This window comes from Heptranchias perlo, chromosome 7 (genome assembly GCF_035084215.1).
Source record: "Heptranchias perlo isolate sHepPer1 chromosome 7, sHepPer1.hap1, whole genome shotgun sequence".
Classification (NCBI taxonomy): domain Eukaryota; kingdom Metazoa; phylum Chordata; class Chondrichthyes; order Hexanchiformes; family Hexanchidae; genus Heptranchias; species Heptranchias perlo.
In genome coordinates, this window is record NC_090331.1 from 59,643,656 (window position 1) to 59,657,229 (window position 13,574).

At 39.2% G+C, this 13,574-nt stretch overlaps 1 protein-coding gene across 3 annotated transcripts in view; it reads right to left on the bottom strand.

The window, feature by feature from the left end:
• The window catches only part of nckap1 (NCK-associated protein 1), a 170,970-nt gene that overhangs the window by 74,012 nt on the left and 83,384 nt on the right, over window positions 1-13,574 (bottom strand). For 2 of the 3 annotated variants that reach the window (XM_067987688.1, XM_067987686.1), the window contains exons 14-17: window positions 11,999-12,080; window positions 11,791-11,849; window positions 6,809-6,954; window positions 2,511-2,643 (exon numbers count right to left, since the gene is read on the bottom strand). In XM_067987688.1, the coding sequence (XP_067843789.1) occupies window positions 2,511-2,643; window positions 6,809-6,954; window positions 11,791-11,849; window positions 11,999-12,080 (420 nt within the window). The remainder of the gene's footprint in view (window positions 1-2,510; window positions 2,644-6,808; window positions 6,955-11,790; window positions 11,850-11,998; window positions 12,081-13,574) is intronic. The other variant, XM_067987687.1, reaches the window with a different exon arrangement.

Below are 13,574 nucleotides of genomic sequence, written 5' to 3' on the forward strand. Positions count from 1 at the left end.
CAAGCTACAGGAAATTTAATAGAATACACAAAAAAAAAGCCCGACAAGGAACTTTGGTTAAAAAAATAGGATTTTAAAATTTTGGGCCAAAATTTTAAAAGTTCAGCAAGAATGCCAGGCAGGAGTCATTCTCTGCAGAATGTTTTCAGTTATCCATTCCCATGACTGGTTTTTTTAAATCATTACTTTCTAATGCTTATGGCTCTAGTGGCCCATTCAATTGCTTCCTCAGAGGGACATTCACTTTTGATTTTTCTCTGTATTTGAATTATTACTTTGGATGCGTGGTGCGAAAGATGCTGGTGCAAACTGGTATTGAAGTGGCCTCAGTGACACCTTCCTGGGTGTGACTGGAATTTCAATGACAAGAAATTCTCATGAAGGTAAACTCCAGACTGCCAAAGCAATAGTTCTCCCTTTAAAAGGGTCTGTATGTCTTGCCTTATATGATAATTGGCATCAATCATCACTAGTGATGCGTGTCAGAAGCCCTTGGTGATGGCTCTTCCGTACCATTAAGCAAAACTGGTACATCCTATACAATGACTGATGCCAGTAGTTCCTCAACATGGCAGGTCCTGGGGCTTTACAGAACATAGAAATAGGAGACCAATGTGGCACTGCCTATCCACATCATGATAATTGGGGATCGGGCTGGAAAGTGGAGTTGGGGTCGAAGATCATAAGAAATAGAAGGCCCCTCCAGCCTACTGCACCATTCAACAAGATCATAGCTGATCTTCTATCTCAACGCCATTTTCCTGCACTATCCCCATATCTCTTGATGCCTTTAATATCTAGAAATCTATTGAGTACATTCAAAATAGAGATCAATGACTGAGCCTCCACAGCCCTCTGGGGTAGAGAATTCCAAAGATTCACTACCCTCCAAGTGAAGAAATTTCTCATCTCAGTCCTAAATGGCCGACCTCTTATTCTGATACTGTGACCCCTGGTTCTAGACTCCCCAGCCAGGGGAAACATCCTCCCTGCATCTATCTGTAGAGCCCTGTAAGAATTTTGTATGTTTCAATGATCAGCCATGATCTTATTGAATGGCGAAGCAGTCTCGAGGGGCCAGGTGGCCTACTCCTGCTCCTATTTCTTATGTTCTAACGGCATTTATGTGTTTGTTTCAAGCATGTGCTTTCCACAAAACCAGTCAAGCTGAGCTTTACTCCTATGGTGCATTAAGGATGCTTAAACAAAGAAACAAAATTTTGTGTTACAGTCCAGACATAGCAATTGTTTCATCAAGCAACTGATATAAGAAGCATGTGTGCATGTTTAAGACAAATGAGTTGTCGAAACAGATACAGAAATAAAACAAAGGCACTTAGCACAAGCTGCAACTAAAGCAGTCACAGTTACTAGCATATCTACGCAACGTAACAAATGCTTTAAATTAAATATGCATCGATGCATTTGAGTAGCATAAGACAAAGCTTTTCATATTTCATTAATATATTATAGCTGAACAAAATAAAAAATGCTTAATATATTGCAAAGACAAGAAAGGGTAATTTGGCCCATTGAGCTTGACTCTATCCACCTCAGCAGCCAATTATATTTTGAACTTACCTGGCAAATAGTTATGAGTGTTAAAATAAAACTCTTACTAACATACATTTTGAAATGTACTTTTCACTAGTTTTAATTTATGGCCTCATTATTATTATAATACTGGCTTTCCTGAAGCAAATCCTGGGTTTATCTTACTTATAAGATGTAATATTTCCTGCACCTCCATGAGGGCTCCCCCCTTCCTTTAATCATCATCTCTATGGACTATAGAGTATGAGTTTCTCCAATCTTTCCTTGTAGCTCATCCCCTTTACACCTGGGATTATTCCTGTTGTCCTTCTTTGTAACATTGCTCTTCTCTGTTGCAATTTCATCCTTTTTTACACAGAAATTATAATACAGAAACAGGCCATTTGGCCCAACCACTCTGTGTTGATGTGTATCCTCCACATCCTAATCTCATGTGTATGCCTTGTTCCCATATCCACCTATCTCAACCTATTCTTGTTGACATGGTCTCTGTTTGGACAGAGGGTAGGAGAACATTTTTTTTAAAAACAGAGTCGTGGGGCTGTGGAATACCCACTACAGCTAGTGATCGAAGCAGAGATCACGGCAACATTCAAGAATAGGTTAGATAGGTGGTTGAAAGAAAGGGGATATAGGGAAATGGGAACAGGGCAGACACATAGGATTAGGACTACAGCAATATGGACTGAACGGCCTACTTCCGTGCTGTAATTCTACGCAATTCCTTGTTTTTTTATATGGACAGAGGAGAGAGAACAATGTGGAATCTCAGCTCTGGCAACATTCCACAGTTCAATGGTCTGGAATATTCCAAGGGCCATAAATGAGGGTGAATGGTGCCACAAGTCACCCCAAGATCTATTTATAGCTACACAATCCTTTCTTTAACTTTGAAGGGAAACTTGATATTTTGAAATGCACGCAACTGAGACTAAATAAAACAAAAACCACCTTACCTCTTCGGGACACAATTCATGAGTGCAGCTCATGAAATGTGTGCAAACCAGTGGGAAAGCAATTGAATATCGTGATTGTGAGGGCAACTCCAAGCACTGGTGAAACATCTTCTCAAAAGCACGACTGTAAAAGCTTAAGAGCATTAAACATCACTTCAATACATTTACAAAGAGTAAATACAGTTCCACATATCCAAATATTGCTCAATACAAAAATCTACTTCAACCCTTTCAAATATGATTTCAATTATTTTCCAATATGTTGTGCAGCATTTTCTTTAAAGTTTAAAGGAAGAGGATGCGGAGTTTGAGATCAAGATTTTGGTACCAACACATTTTTTAGAAATACAAAATATGTTGCATGTACACAAATCTTCCAAACTTTTGATACTAATCTAACATGTGTAATGTTTTTATTGCACTAGGAATGGAAAATTGGCTGGATCACTGATGAGGCTGAAAAGAAAGCAAATAAAGTAAAAGCAATAGGTTGTACCATGTTATCTGTGTTGCAAACAGAATAATCATAAGATATGCCTCTGGTACTTTTAATGTCACCATGGATTGGTAAGATTCACATCTGAGCAAGTCTTTACAGTATCAATTTGTTTTTGTACCTCAACAGATTCTGGTAAGCTTTTTTATACTATGCCTTGATGCAAATAAGAGAACAGATGGTTGAGGAAGTGGGTGGCACAGTGGATTAGCACACTGTACTTTCACCTCTGGGCTTTGGGTTTGAATTCAGCCCAGACCAATTGGATGAAAGTCACCTCTCTGCTAGCTGTAAAGGCCCTATCTAAGGCAGTCTCAATCAAGTTCCAAGTGGCTACAGTCTCTCAGCACAAAGCTGCCATAACTTGGTATTAAATCAGCAATCTGAAAGGCCACAGGAACGGATGATGTGAGAAATGGAAATGTAACCTGGTGCAGTAGCGTGTGCCTGAAATGGAACAATTCTAGCCCCCTTCCTAGCAATAGCATCCTTGGCTGAGGTGAGAACAGAAATTAAAACAAAAATGGATGATAACATTACATTGCAGCTGTACACTTAAGGGGTTCAGGCAAAATCATAAGCCAGAAAAACAAAGCTTGGTTTATTGCCACCTAAATCGAAGCATATTATATAGATTTCAATGCACACAAAACCATCATTTACATGATGTTTCCTATTCCCCACATCCTCCCTCCAATTTCTAAGTTTTCATTTGAGTGTTGGCATTGCAGCTCACAGCTTCTGTTGCCAATTTTTGTTCATTCCTGCCATCATGGCTAGGATTTTGCATTTGTCTGTTACATAATGGTATCAAACAAAACAGTTCCTGTTGATTGTAGAGTAGAAAGCTTTATTTATCACAAGAAAAGAATGTTTGACTGGTTAAGTTACAAAGTTTTATTTTGCAGGATTATAGTATGCCTGCATTACAAATGATTAAGTGATTAGAAATAAAGGACAAATCCAGGACAGATAATCAATATTTTTGCTTATAGTCACTCATCCTATTTGTATGTTTGCTATACTAATGTAGCTATTTAATTAACTGGATAATTTAGAAATACAACAAGTGCACCCATCTATGCCTCACAAAGCTTTTGCCTCAGCTTAGTTCCTTTAAAATCCGCATGACAAGTAGTTTTAGGACTGGAAAATCTAAAAAGGATGAAGAGATGCAAAGACAATTATCGGTTGCAATTGTCCTAGTTTATAAAATGAGGATCTGATGACTGTTTTAGCTGATTTGTGGGGAGGGCTGAGCAGGTTCCCTATATATCAAAGGTGTCAAATGCACGATGCACAGGCCGGATCCGACTGTGGAACAGTTTAATCCGGCCCGCAGTGTGCTGTGCTATGAGTTTGCAATGTGTGAGAATCCTCTGCGAGCAGCCCTGGTGTGTGAGTCATGTATGCACGAGATAGTCCTGACGTGCAGTCATGCACTGGAACATGACAGCTCATTAGAAAGCTGTGACTGCAGAACTGAGTGGCTCTCAGTGTTTCACACAGCGGGTGACTGAAGGCAGGGGTTGGGGTGGTGTTAGCCGGGTGGTGAGAGGTTGAGTCCTGTCTGTCACAACAGCCTTTTGGCACTGGGTCGCTGATGGTTGCAAGTGAGGAGCCGCACGCCCTGATTTTACATAGCAAGCTCCAACCGCCGGGCTGGGAGAGGAGCAGCGTGCAGCACAGCAACAACAGTGGGCAACAAATCCCACTAACAGCCTGGGGCCCAATGTGCCCCTCAACTGTCGGCTCCTCGCTTCGGAACTTGCAGCCGGAACCCAAGCTTCAGCTGAAAGAGGAGACTTGGCCAGGGTGGGGTTCAGCTGTCCTGGTGATGGGGATTATTTTTAAGTAACATATTTGTAACCATTTTTGGAAGAGCATCTCACTCCTCAATGTATTCTTTTGTTTATAATTGTTTGAAACGATAGCAAAATGGATTGAGTATCTCTTTCAAAAATGTAATGTGGTGAATGGTTTATATCTCATTTACGTCAATCCTGATTAGAAGGTCAAATTAGCCTTGGTCCTGGGTTCTTGTCTTGTTAGGTCCAGGTGTAAATTGTTTATGGAGTAGGTGATTAAAAATCTGGATCCCACAATACAGTTAAGTAGCAGGGTATTGTACAGTATGTTGGGAGTAGTGGCATACTCCTAGATGCTTTCCTTTTTTCCAATTTGGAGGAGCAAGGAAAAAATGAGTTTGTAAAGTAAAACCATCCAAAACAGGCTGAGCTAAAGTAACTTGTACCTGGTAGCCCAATAAGTCCACTCTTTGAAATGGAAAGAGAGAGAGAGAGAGAGAGAGAGAGAGAGAGAGAAAATGAATACGGAATGCTGGAGTTGCATACTGTGGTTTGGAAGAAAGTTGCTGATTTGTCTGTGACTTGTTACAATTGCACAATTACTATGACTTCATGTCTGTGGTATAGGGTCTGACAAAGGAGTACAGCTGAAAGATGGGTTTGGAGGGGGAGACTGTCCTGACAGCTGGGAATTTAATGATACAAATCCATAAGTCTTGGGGGGGGGGGGCAGATGTGTCCGTGCCTTAATCCATTGATGTGCTTTTATTTCCATCATTTACTTTACTGATGGTGATAATAAATCTAACAATTCAATGATTTAGTTTTAAATAAAAGTAGTTATTTTGCCTCCACCAAATCCATGCTACTGATTTACTTGAGAAAAACAATTACCACCAGCACCTATGTTACAAAAGAAAATAGAGCTCTTTTCAAAAGCAAAAATAATTTCTTTATAAGCTGTGTTAATAGTGTTCACTGTCACTTTTGTACTCCTCTCAAACTGTGCAGTTTGTAACCTAGAACACATGCGGCGCCAATTAGGTAAACTACCAGAACATTCACGTAAATTATGAAATTAATTCTGTATTTCTGTGGACATTAATGGAAAGCCCACGTGATTGATTTATAAGCAACAGGTAGCTGTGGTGAAAGAATACATTTGCAGATACTATGAAGCACACCATGGTGAGAAATATGATAAGTACACAGAAAAGTTGCATAAACATAAATTTTCTGAATTAGCACCATCATTTAAAAAGCAGCAATCAATGTTTGCTAATGCTCGCTATGTTAAGTGATGCTGCTGTTGACATGCAGTATGTACTTGCCCATGATTTCTCACAAACAGCAGTGAGATAAATTACCAGAAAATCTGTTTTAGTGACATTGGTTGAGGGTTAAATATTGGCCAAGAAACCTGGAGATCTCCCATGCTCTACTATGATAAGTGCCATGGCATCTTTTAGGTCCACCTGAGGAGGCAGACTGGGCCCCAGTTAACATCTCATCCTAAAGGTATCACCTCTGACAGTGCAGCGCTCCCTCAGTACTGCACTGACATATCAGCCTAGATTATGTACTCAAAGTCTCTGGATGGGGCTTCAATGGACCTTCTGACTCTCAGAAGAGTGCGCTAGCATTGAGCCAAGGCTGACAATACAAAAAAGCATCTACATTTATTTGTCTAACTCTTATTGGAAAATTTTAAGTACTACATACAAAAACAAATAGCAGCTTTGGACTACGTGCTTTGTCAAGCATCCACCAAAGTGTAGTGGAAGTTGGAAGGTGAGGGGAGCAAGTACCAATTATTTTCTGTTCAAAAACAACAGGCTCTTGTGAATATCTAAATTTTGTTCCTTCAAGTAAAAGCCTAAAACACAAGCATATGGATTTATTCTCTGCTAAAGTGTTTTCTGTTGCTCCTGCTCTAAAAGGCATTAAAAACCAAACTCTTAGTCATGGGAATGAGAAATACAATAAGTACTCACCAGAAGATAGAGAGATCTGAGGTTTCTACCAACATTTCAACCAAAGAATCTACCATTTTTGTGTGAAATATAATGGTATTCATCATTTTTCCGAGCTCCTTGTGGTCTGACAGATTAAGAGAAGCCTTGGAAACACTGGTGTAAGCCTGTAAGCAAAACAAGTGCTTTTTTGGATCAAATATACTAATGTTACGGAGATATAAATTTATTTTTTTTAAATTACCTCTGCCAATTTTCCCCCTCCCCTTATCCTAAACATGTTGACTCCTTGATAAGGTATGCTTCCACAAGCTACCTCCAGTACCTCAGCCAAGTGGCCATTCTTTATGTGTAAAACTAGATCATGTCAGCAAGTTATTCGATTGCTTGTGGGGGGTAGGAATCAATCCTCAATGTCCGCACGTATAATTCCAGCAGGAGTTATTGGACAGCAATTGGGAATGGGAACACAGATCAATTTGCCCTATTCAAGCCCAGCTGAGCTAACACACCAATTGTAGTCCCTATCTGGCTGCAATGCCCGAAATCAGCTACCTCAGTATAAATCAGGAATCCAAGCAGGATCTTCCCGCTCTGTGGCTAACCAGGCAGCCATAGATGTAAAGTTTAAAACTGCAATGCTACAGCACTGCAGTCATATGAAATATAGTATATAACAATAAATTAAGGATTACACAATTCCAAGTTTAATATAAGCAAGCCAAACAGTAAATGCACAGACCTAGAAGTTATGATATAGTAAAACTAAGCATCAGTGGAAATACATTAGTAACTGTAACCACTGTGCTACCCAAAGGAAAACCAAACTACTTACCAATCCCAAAATAAAGATAAAATGTTGCAAGCACTCAGCAGGTCTATAAGCATCTGTAAATGAGTATCGATTATTCACCAAAATTACTATTATTTAGTGAATAAATGATTTAGATAAGGATTTATAAAGTCCATCTGCGATACAATAACAGATTAAACTTCCAGCATCTGCAGTATTTTGCTTTTGAACAGATTGTCAAAACATCAACCCATCTTTTCTCTTTGCAGATGCTAATGGGGATCTGGTCTTTATTTTTAGCATTTTCCTTTTTTTCAGATTTCCAGCATTTGAAGTTTTTCTTTTTATATTAATAACTGAACATACAGCAGCACTCGTCTATACCCAATCACAAATCAAACATTTGGTCTTATAACTTCCTTTATTAAAATCAGATGGTAGTACCAGAATACAAGACCATCCAGTGGTCACTTATTCCTGAGAGAAAATATCAAATGAAATTGTATTTCTGGAATGTTGGAATAAAGCTACTTGATCCAAATCTTGAAGAAATCTAATATAAACTGCGGTGGTTTGTAATTTCATTGTATAAATTGTATTTTGCCAATAATTCAATTTATTTAATCTGTTCAAAAGCAAAATACTGCAGATGCTGGAAATTTAATCTGTTGTTGTACCACAGATGGACTTTATAAATCCTTATCTAAATCATTTATTCACTAAATAATAGATAATTCAGATATTTCTTCAAATGTAACTTCAAGTCTGCAGCTTTATTGGCAAGATTATTCTCTATTGCTCCATTTCAGACATGGAGGTGTTGGTGCATACAAATATCGGAAAAAGACAGACAGACGGAAAAAGACAGACAGACAGAAAAAGACAGACAGACAGAAAAAGACAGACAGACAGACAAAGACAGACAGACAGACAAAGACAGACAGACAGACAAAGACAGACAGACAGACAAAGACAGACAGACAGACAAAGACAGACACAGACAGACACAGACAGACACAGACAGACACAGACAGACACAGACAGACACAGACAGACACAGACAGACACAGACAGACACAGACAGACACAGACAGACACAGACAGACAGACACAGACAGACAGACACAGACAGACACAGACAGACAGACACAGACAGACAGACACAGACAGACAGACAGACAGACAGACAGACACAGACAGACAGACAGACAGACACAGACAGACAAACAGACAAAGACAGACAAACAGACAAAGACAGACAAACAGACACAGACAGACAAACAGACAAAGACAGACAAACAGACAAAGACAGACAAACAGACACAGACAGACAAACAGACAAAGACAGACAGACAAAGACAGACAGACAAAGACAGACAGACAAAGACAGACAGACAAAGACAGACAGACAAAGACAGACAGACAGACAGACAGACAGACAGACAGACAGACAGACAGACAGACAGACAGACAGACAGACAGACGGAGACAGACAGACAGACGGAGACAGACAGACAGACGGAGACAGACAGACAGACGGAGACAGACAGACAGACGGAGACAGACAGACAGACGGAGACAGACAGACAGACGGAGACAGACAGACAGACGGAGACAGACAGACAGACGGAGACAGACAGACAGACGGAGACAGACAGACAGACGGAGACAGACAGACAGACGGAGACAGACAGACAGACGGAGACAGACAGACAGACGGAGACAGACAGACAGACGGAGACAGACAGACAGACAGACGGAGACAGACAGACAGACAGACGGAGACAGACAGACAGACAGACAAAGACAGACAGACAGACAAAGACAGACAGACAGAAAAAGACAGACAGACAGAAAAAGACAGACAGACAGAAAAAGACAGACAGACAGAAAAAGACAGACAGACAGAAAAAGACAGACAGACAGAAAAAGACAGACAGACAGAAAAAGACAGACAGACAGAAAAAGACAGACAGACAGAAAAAGACAGACAGACAGAAAAAGACAGACAGACAGAAAAAGACAGACAGACAGAAAAAGACAGACAGACAGAAAAAGACAGACAGACAGAAAAAGACAGACAGACAGAAAAAGACAGACAGACAGAAAAAGACAGACAGACAGAAAAAGACAGACAGACAGAAAAAGACAGACAGACAGAAAAAGACAGACAGACAGAAAAAGACAGACAGACAGAAAAAGACAGACAGACAGAAAAAGACAGACAGACAGAAAAAGACAGACAGAAAAAGACAGACAGAAAAAGACAGACAGAAAAAGACAGACAGAAAAAGACCAGCTGGTCCATCAAGTCTATTCCATTAAGTCATTAACAACTAAGTATCATGACCCTCAATACTAGAGGGCTGCACCCCATCCACTAGCAGACATGTACTCTCCTGGGAGAGGATAAAAACAGATTTTTAAAATCCCTAGGCCAATTCAAGGAAAAATGAATTCTGGGAAATTTCTTTTCAGCTGTTCAGATACCTTATACTGTATACAGAGCCCACAGCAATTACTGTATTCCTTCCGCATTGAAACAAAGTCAATTGTGACTGTAAAACAGTTTAAACTACTTTAGTTTTATTTTCCTTGCAACATCAGCAGTGATAGGAACAATTGTTCGAATATTCTTTCATGACTTTCCCCCATACATGATGTATTAAAGAACTTGTATTTGCCATGGGGAGGTCATGTAAACTTACCTATTAAAACAGTCATGTTAATTCATCTAGGTTACAAATGTTGGCCCTCCATTATCTTTCTGTTGCAGTAAGCTGGAAGTAATTGATTATTCTATTGACTAGCTGATGATCTATTATGTTGCACACAGCAAGTTGGAGACTATGGTCTTTCTCTTTCACCCGTCTCTGCTGTCTTCATGTTGCTGTTCTCCATCACTCGTCTTCTGTTTGTCTCACGCTTCCTCTTTTCTGCTTCTCAATCCCTAAATCTTTTTGCTTCTCTCAGTCTTTTTCTTCTTTCCTTTCAGGTGGGAGATGGTGAGTGGCAATAGTGTCGTTCAGAAAGGAGCCACCAATGGCTGCAAGCTTCATTTTAGGTGGCAGCTGTGGGGAAAATGTGGCCCTCAACTGCTCCCTTCCCATCCCATAACCACTCATGCTACCCCCACTCCATCAGCTTCAATCACATATCCTATCCTTTCACCAAGTGGCCAGAGCCTGCAACTGCATGCAAACAAAGCAGTTTTGCTTTACTGTATACTGTCATAAAATAGCAACTACTATATCACTTCTATTATAAAATAGCAACTCATGTCATCACTGCCATAACAGGTATTACAGGTAAATGTGGACACTTTTATAATTGGATTTCTCATTAGAGGAGGTTGACATTGCAATTTTCAACGTAACATGTGCCCCACATGCCAAATTTAACATCACAGATGTTGAAAAGGCATTATATCAATTTTATGTTCGGCATTATTTTTAAAAGCTGCTTTTTCAAAAAGCTCACTTCTCACATAACTAGAAATGTCCTTATCTACTTGATAAATATACAAACTTTGGAAAGACATCAATAATCTCCAGGTGTAACTACTGAACTCAAACTTATTTTAATAAGATCTTTGACTACTTTATTATTAATGATAGTTAATACACCCATTAGATGTGGGCCTGTTCTACAACTTATTCCTAGCAGGACAGTGTTCACAATTCAGCTACAGCACAGCTGTGCGGTTGGCCAGTAGGCGTATATAACATTAACTGCATTAACAGTAGGTTGAAATAATTTCACCCAAATGTTATGTTTCTTTAATACAGGTATGAAAATTTCATCTTACAAGAAAGTGATTAGGCAACTGAGGCGAGAACATATGGAAAGGTACTCAAACAGATGGGAAGTTGCAAGAGAAATCTCCGAGTTCCTAAAAATATACTAATAAGTAGTAAATGAACTTCTTCCAGTTAGCCAAATCACATTTTTTGCTTATGACTGCAACAGACAATTCACACCAATGAACATGTTTTCTAATTCAGGGGAGAGAAGAGAAGTAGTAACAAGATCTTCCCCACTAACATCTGAATAATTCAACAGCTTTCATTGATTGTGCCATGCTATGAAAATATACTCAGCTTTTAAAAACTTAATAGTGGCGCTTAAATTCAAAACTGAAATTAATTCGAGCAAATATATTAATATGCGGTTTCAACATAGTCATCTAATAAAATCACACTGTTCTTACCTGTAGCCTAAACCAGTCCAGTCTCAATCCTCTGAAATCAAATACTTCTCCATCTTCAACTATTATACAAAAAGAGTGTGTGACATTACACAGGAAAAATAGCATTACATTACAAAGTATAAATTTACTTTTCTTCGTAATTCAGTCTCAAAGTAGACAAAATAATGAAGTATCTGTTAATATACATCAAAAGGAGTGGTTGGCTCACCTTGCTTTACACTCAAGGAAGTCATGGTGTTTACAAAGGAAGACATAATGATGGATTCATCTTCTGGACATACAGAAAGATTCTGGAATGGAAAAATGCATGAAGATATCCAGTAATGCTAAAATACCATGTTTCACTTTTTTGAGGTAGAGGTGGGAGGGAGTTGTACCTGCATGTAAGATTCACTTTATAAAAAAAAACTCTTACTTTTTTAGAACCCGTTTGATGCTACCGCTTAAGCTTATTATAGTAAATAGCCACGGAAAATATCCTTTTGTTTTTCCACATCGAGTTAACAGCACAGAAACAGGCCATTCGGCCCAACTGATCTATGCAGGCTTTTATGCTCCAAACGAGCCTTCTCCCTCCAACCCTATCAGCATTCTGTTCTGTTCCTTTCTCCCTCTGTAGCTTCCCTTTAAATGCATCTATGCTTTTTGACTCAAGTACTCCTGTGGTAGCATGTTCCACATTCTTACCACTCATTGGGAAAATAAATTTCTACTGAATTCCCTATTGGATTTATTAGTGACTATCTTATATTGATAACCTCAAGTTTTAGACTCCCCTACAAGTAAAAACATTTTCTCTATGTCTACTCTATCAAACCCTATTCATTATCTTAAAGACCTCTATCAGGTCCCCTTCAGCCTTCTCTTTGCTGGAGAAAAAGGCCCCAGCCTATTCAGCCTTTCCTGATATGTATGTTCTCAGTTCTGGTATCATCCTAGTGAATTTTTTTGCACCTTCTCCAATACCTCTATATCCTTTTTAGGGAGATAAGAACTGTGCACAGTACTCCAAGTGTGGTCTAACCAAGGTTCTATACAAGTTTAACATAACTTATTTGCTTTTCAATTCTATCCCTCTAGAAATGAGCCTTGCTTGGTTTGCCTTTTTTATGGCCTTATTAACCTGCATCGCTATTTTTAGTGATTTGTGTATCTGTACAGAGATCCCTTTGCTCCTCTGCCCCACTTAGACTCTTCCTACCAAAATGCAGCATCTGACACTTACCTACATTGAAATTCATTTGCCAATTACACGCCCATTCTGCAAGTTTATTAATGTCTTCTTGCATTGTTCCTTTGTATCAACTACACCCCTATGTGATATAAGCCTGAGTGTAGGACTCATTTTCCACTGTAAACGTTATACCAGTGACTTTAAAAATCTGTGCTGCCAGAAGGATGCCACTTGCTGTCCATGATTTTCCTGACCATTAAAATTAATAATTGGAAAATCATGGGCAGGTGCACCTGAATTTTTGATATGCACTTCTGGCAGGCGAGGCTGCCCGCTGGCAGCGAGGACTGCTATAAAATTACTCCGCATAAAGGAAACATTTTTGTACATTGTAAAAGCTAAAATATTGAAGGCATTTCCAAGTTAGAGTGTGTTAGTGGCACTAAACTAATGTGAATACAACACATTGATTAGAAAGATGGATTACTTACCTGTTAGTCTTTTCCACTTCAAGTAATATGTACCTTCCACACACTAAGAACATAGCTTAGCATGATGGAATTGTGGAAATCCACATGCTAAGCATGCAAATGAAAATGTAATCTTGTCA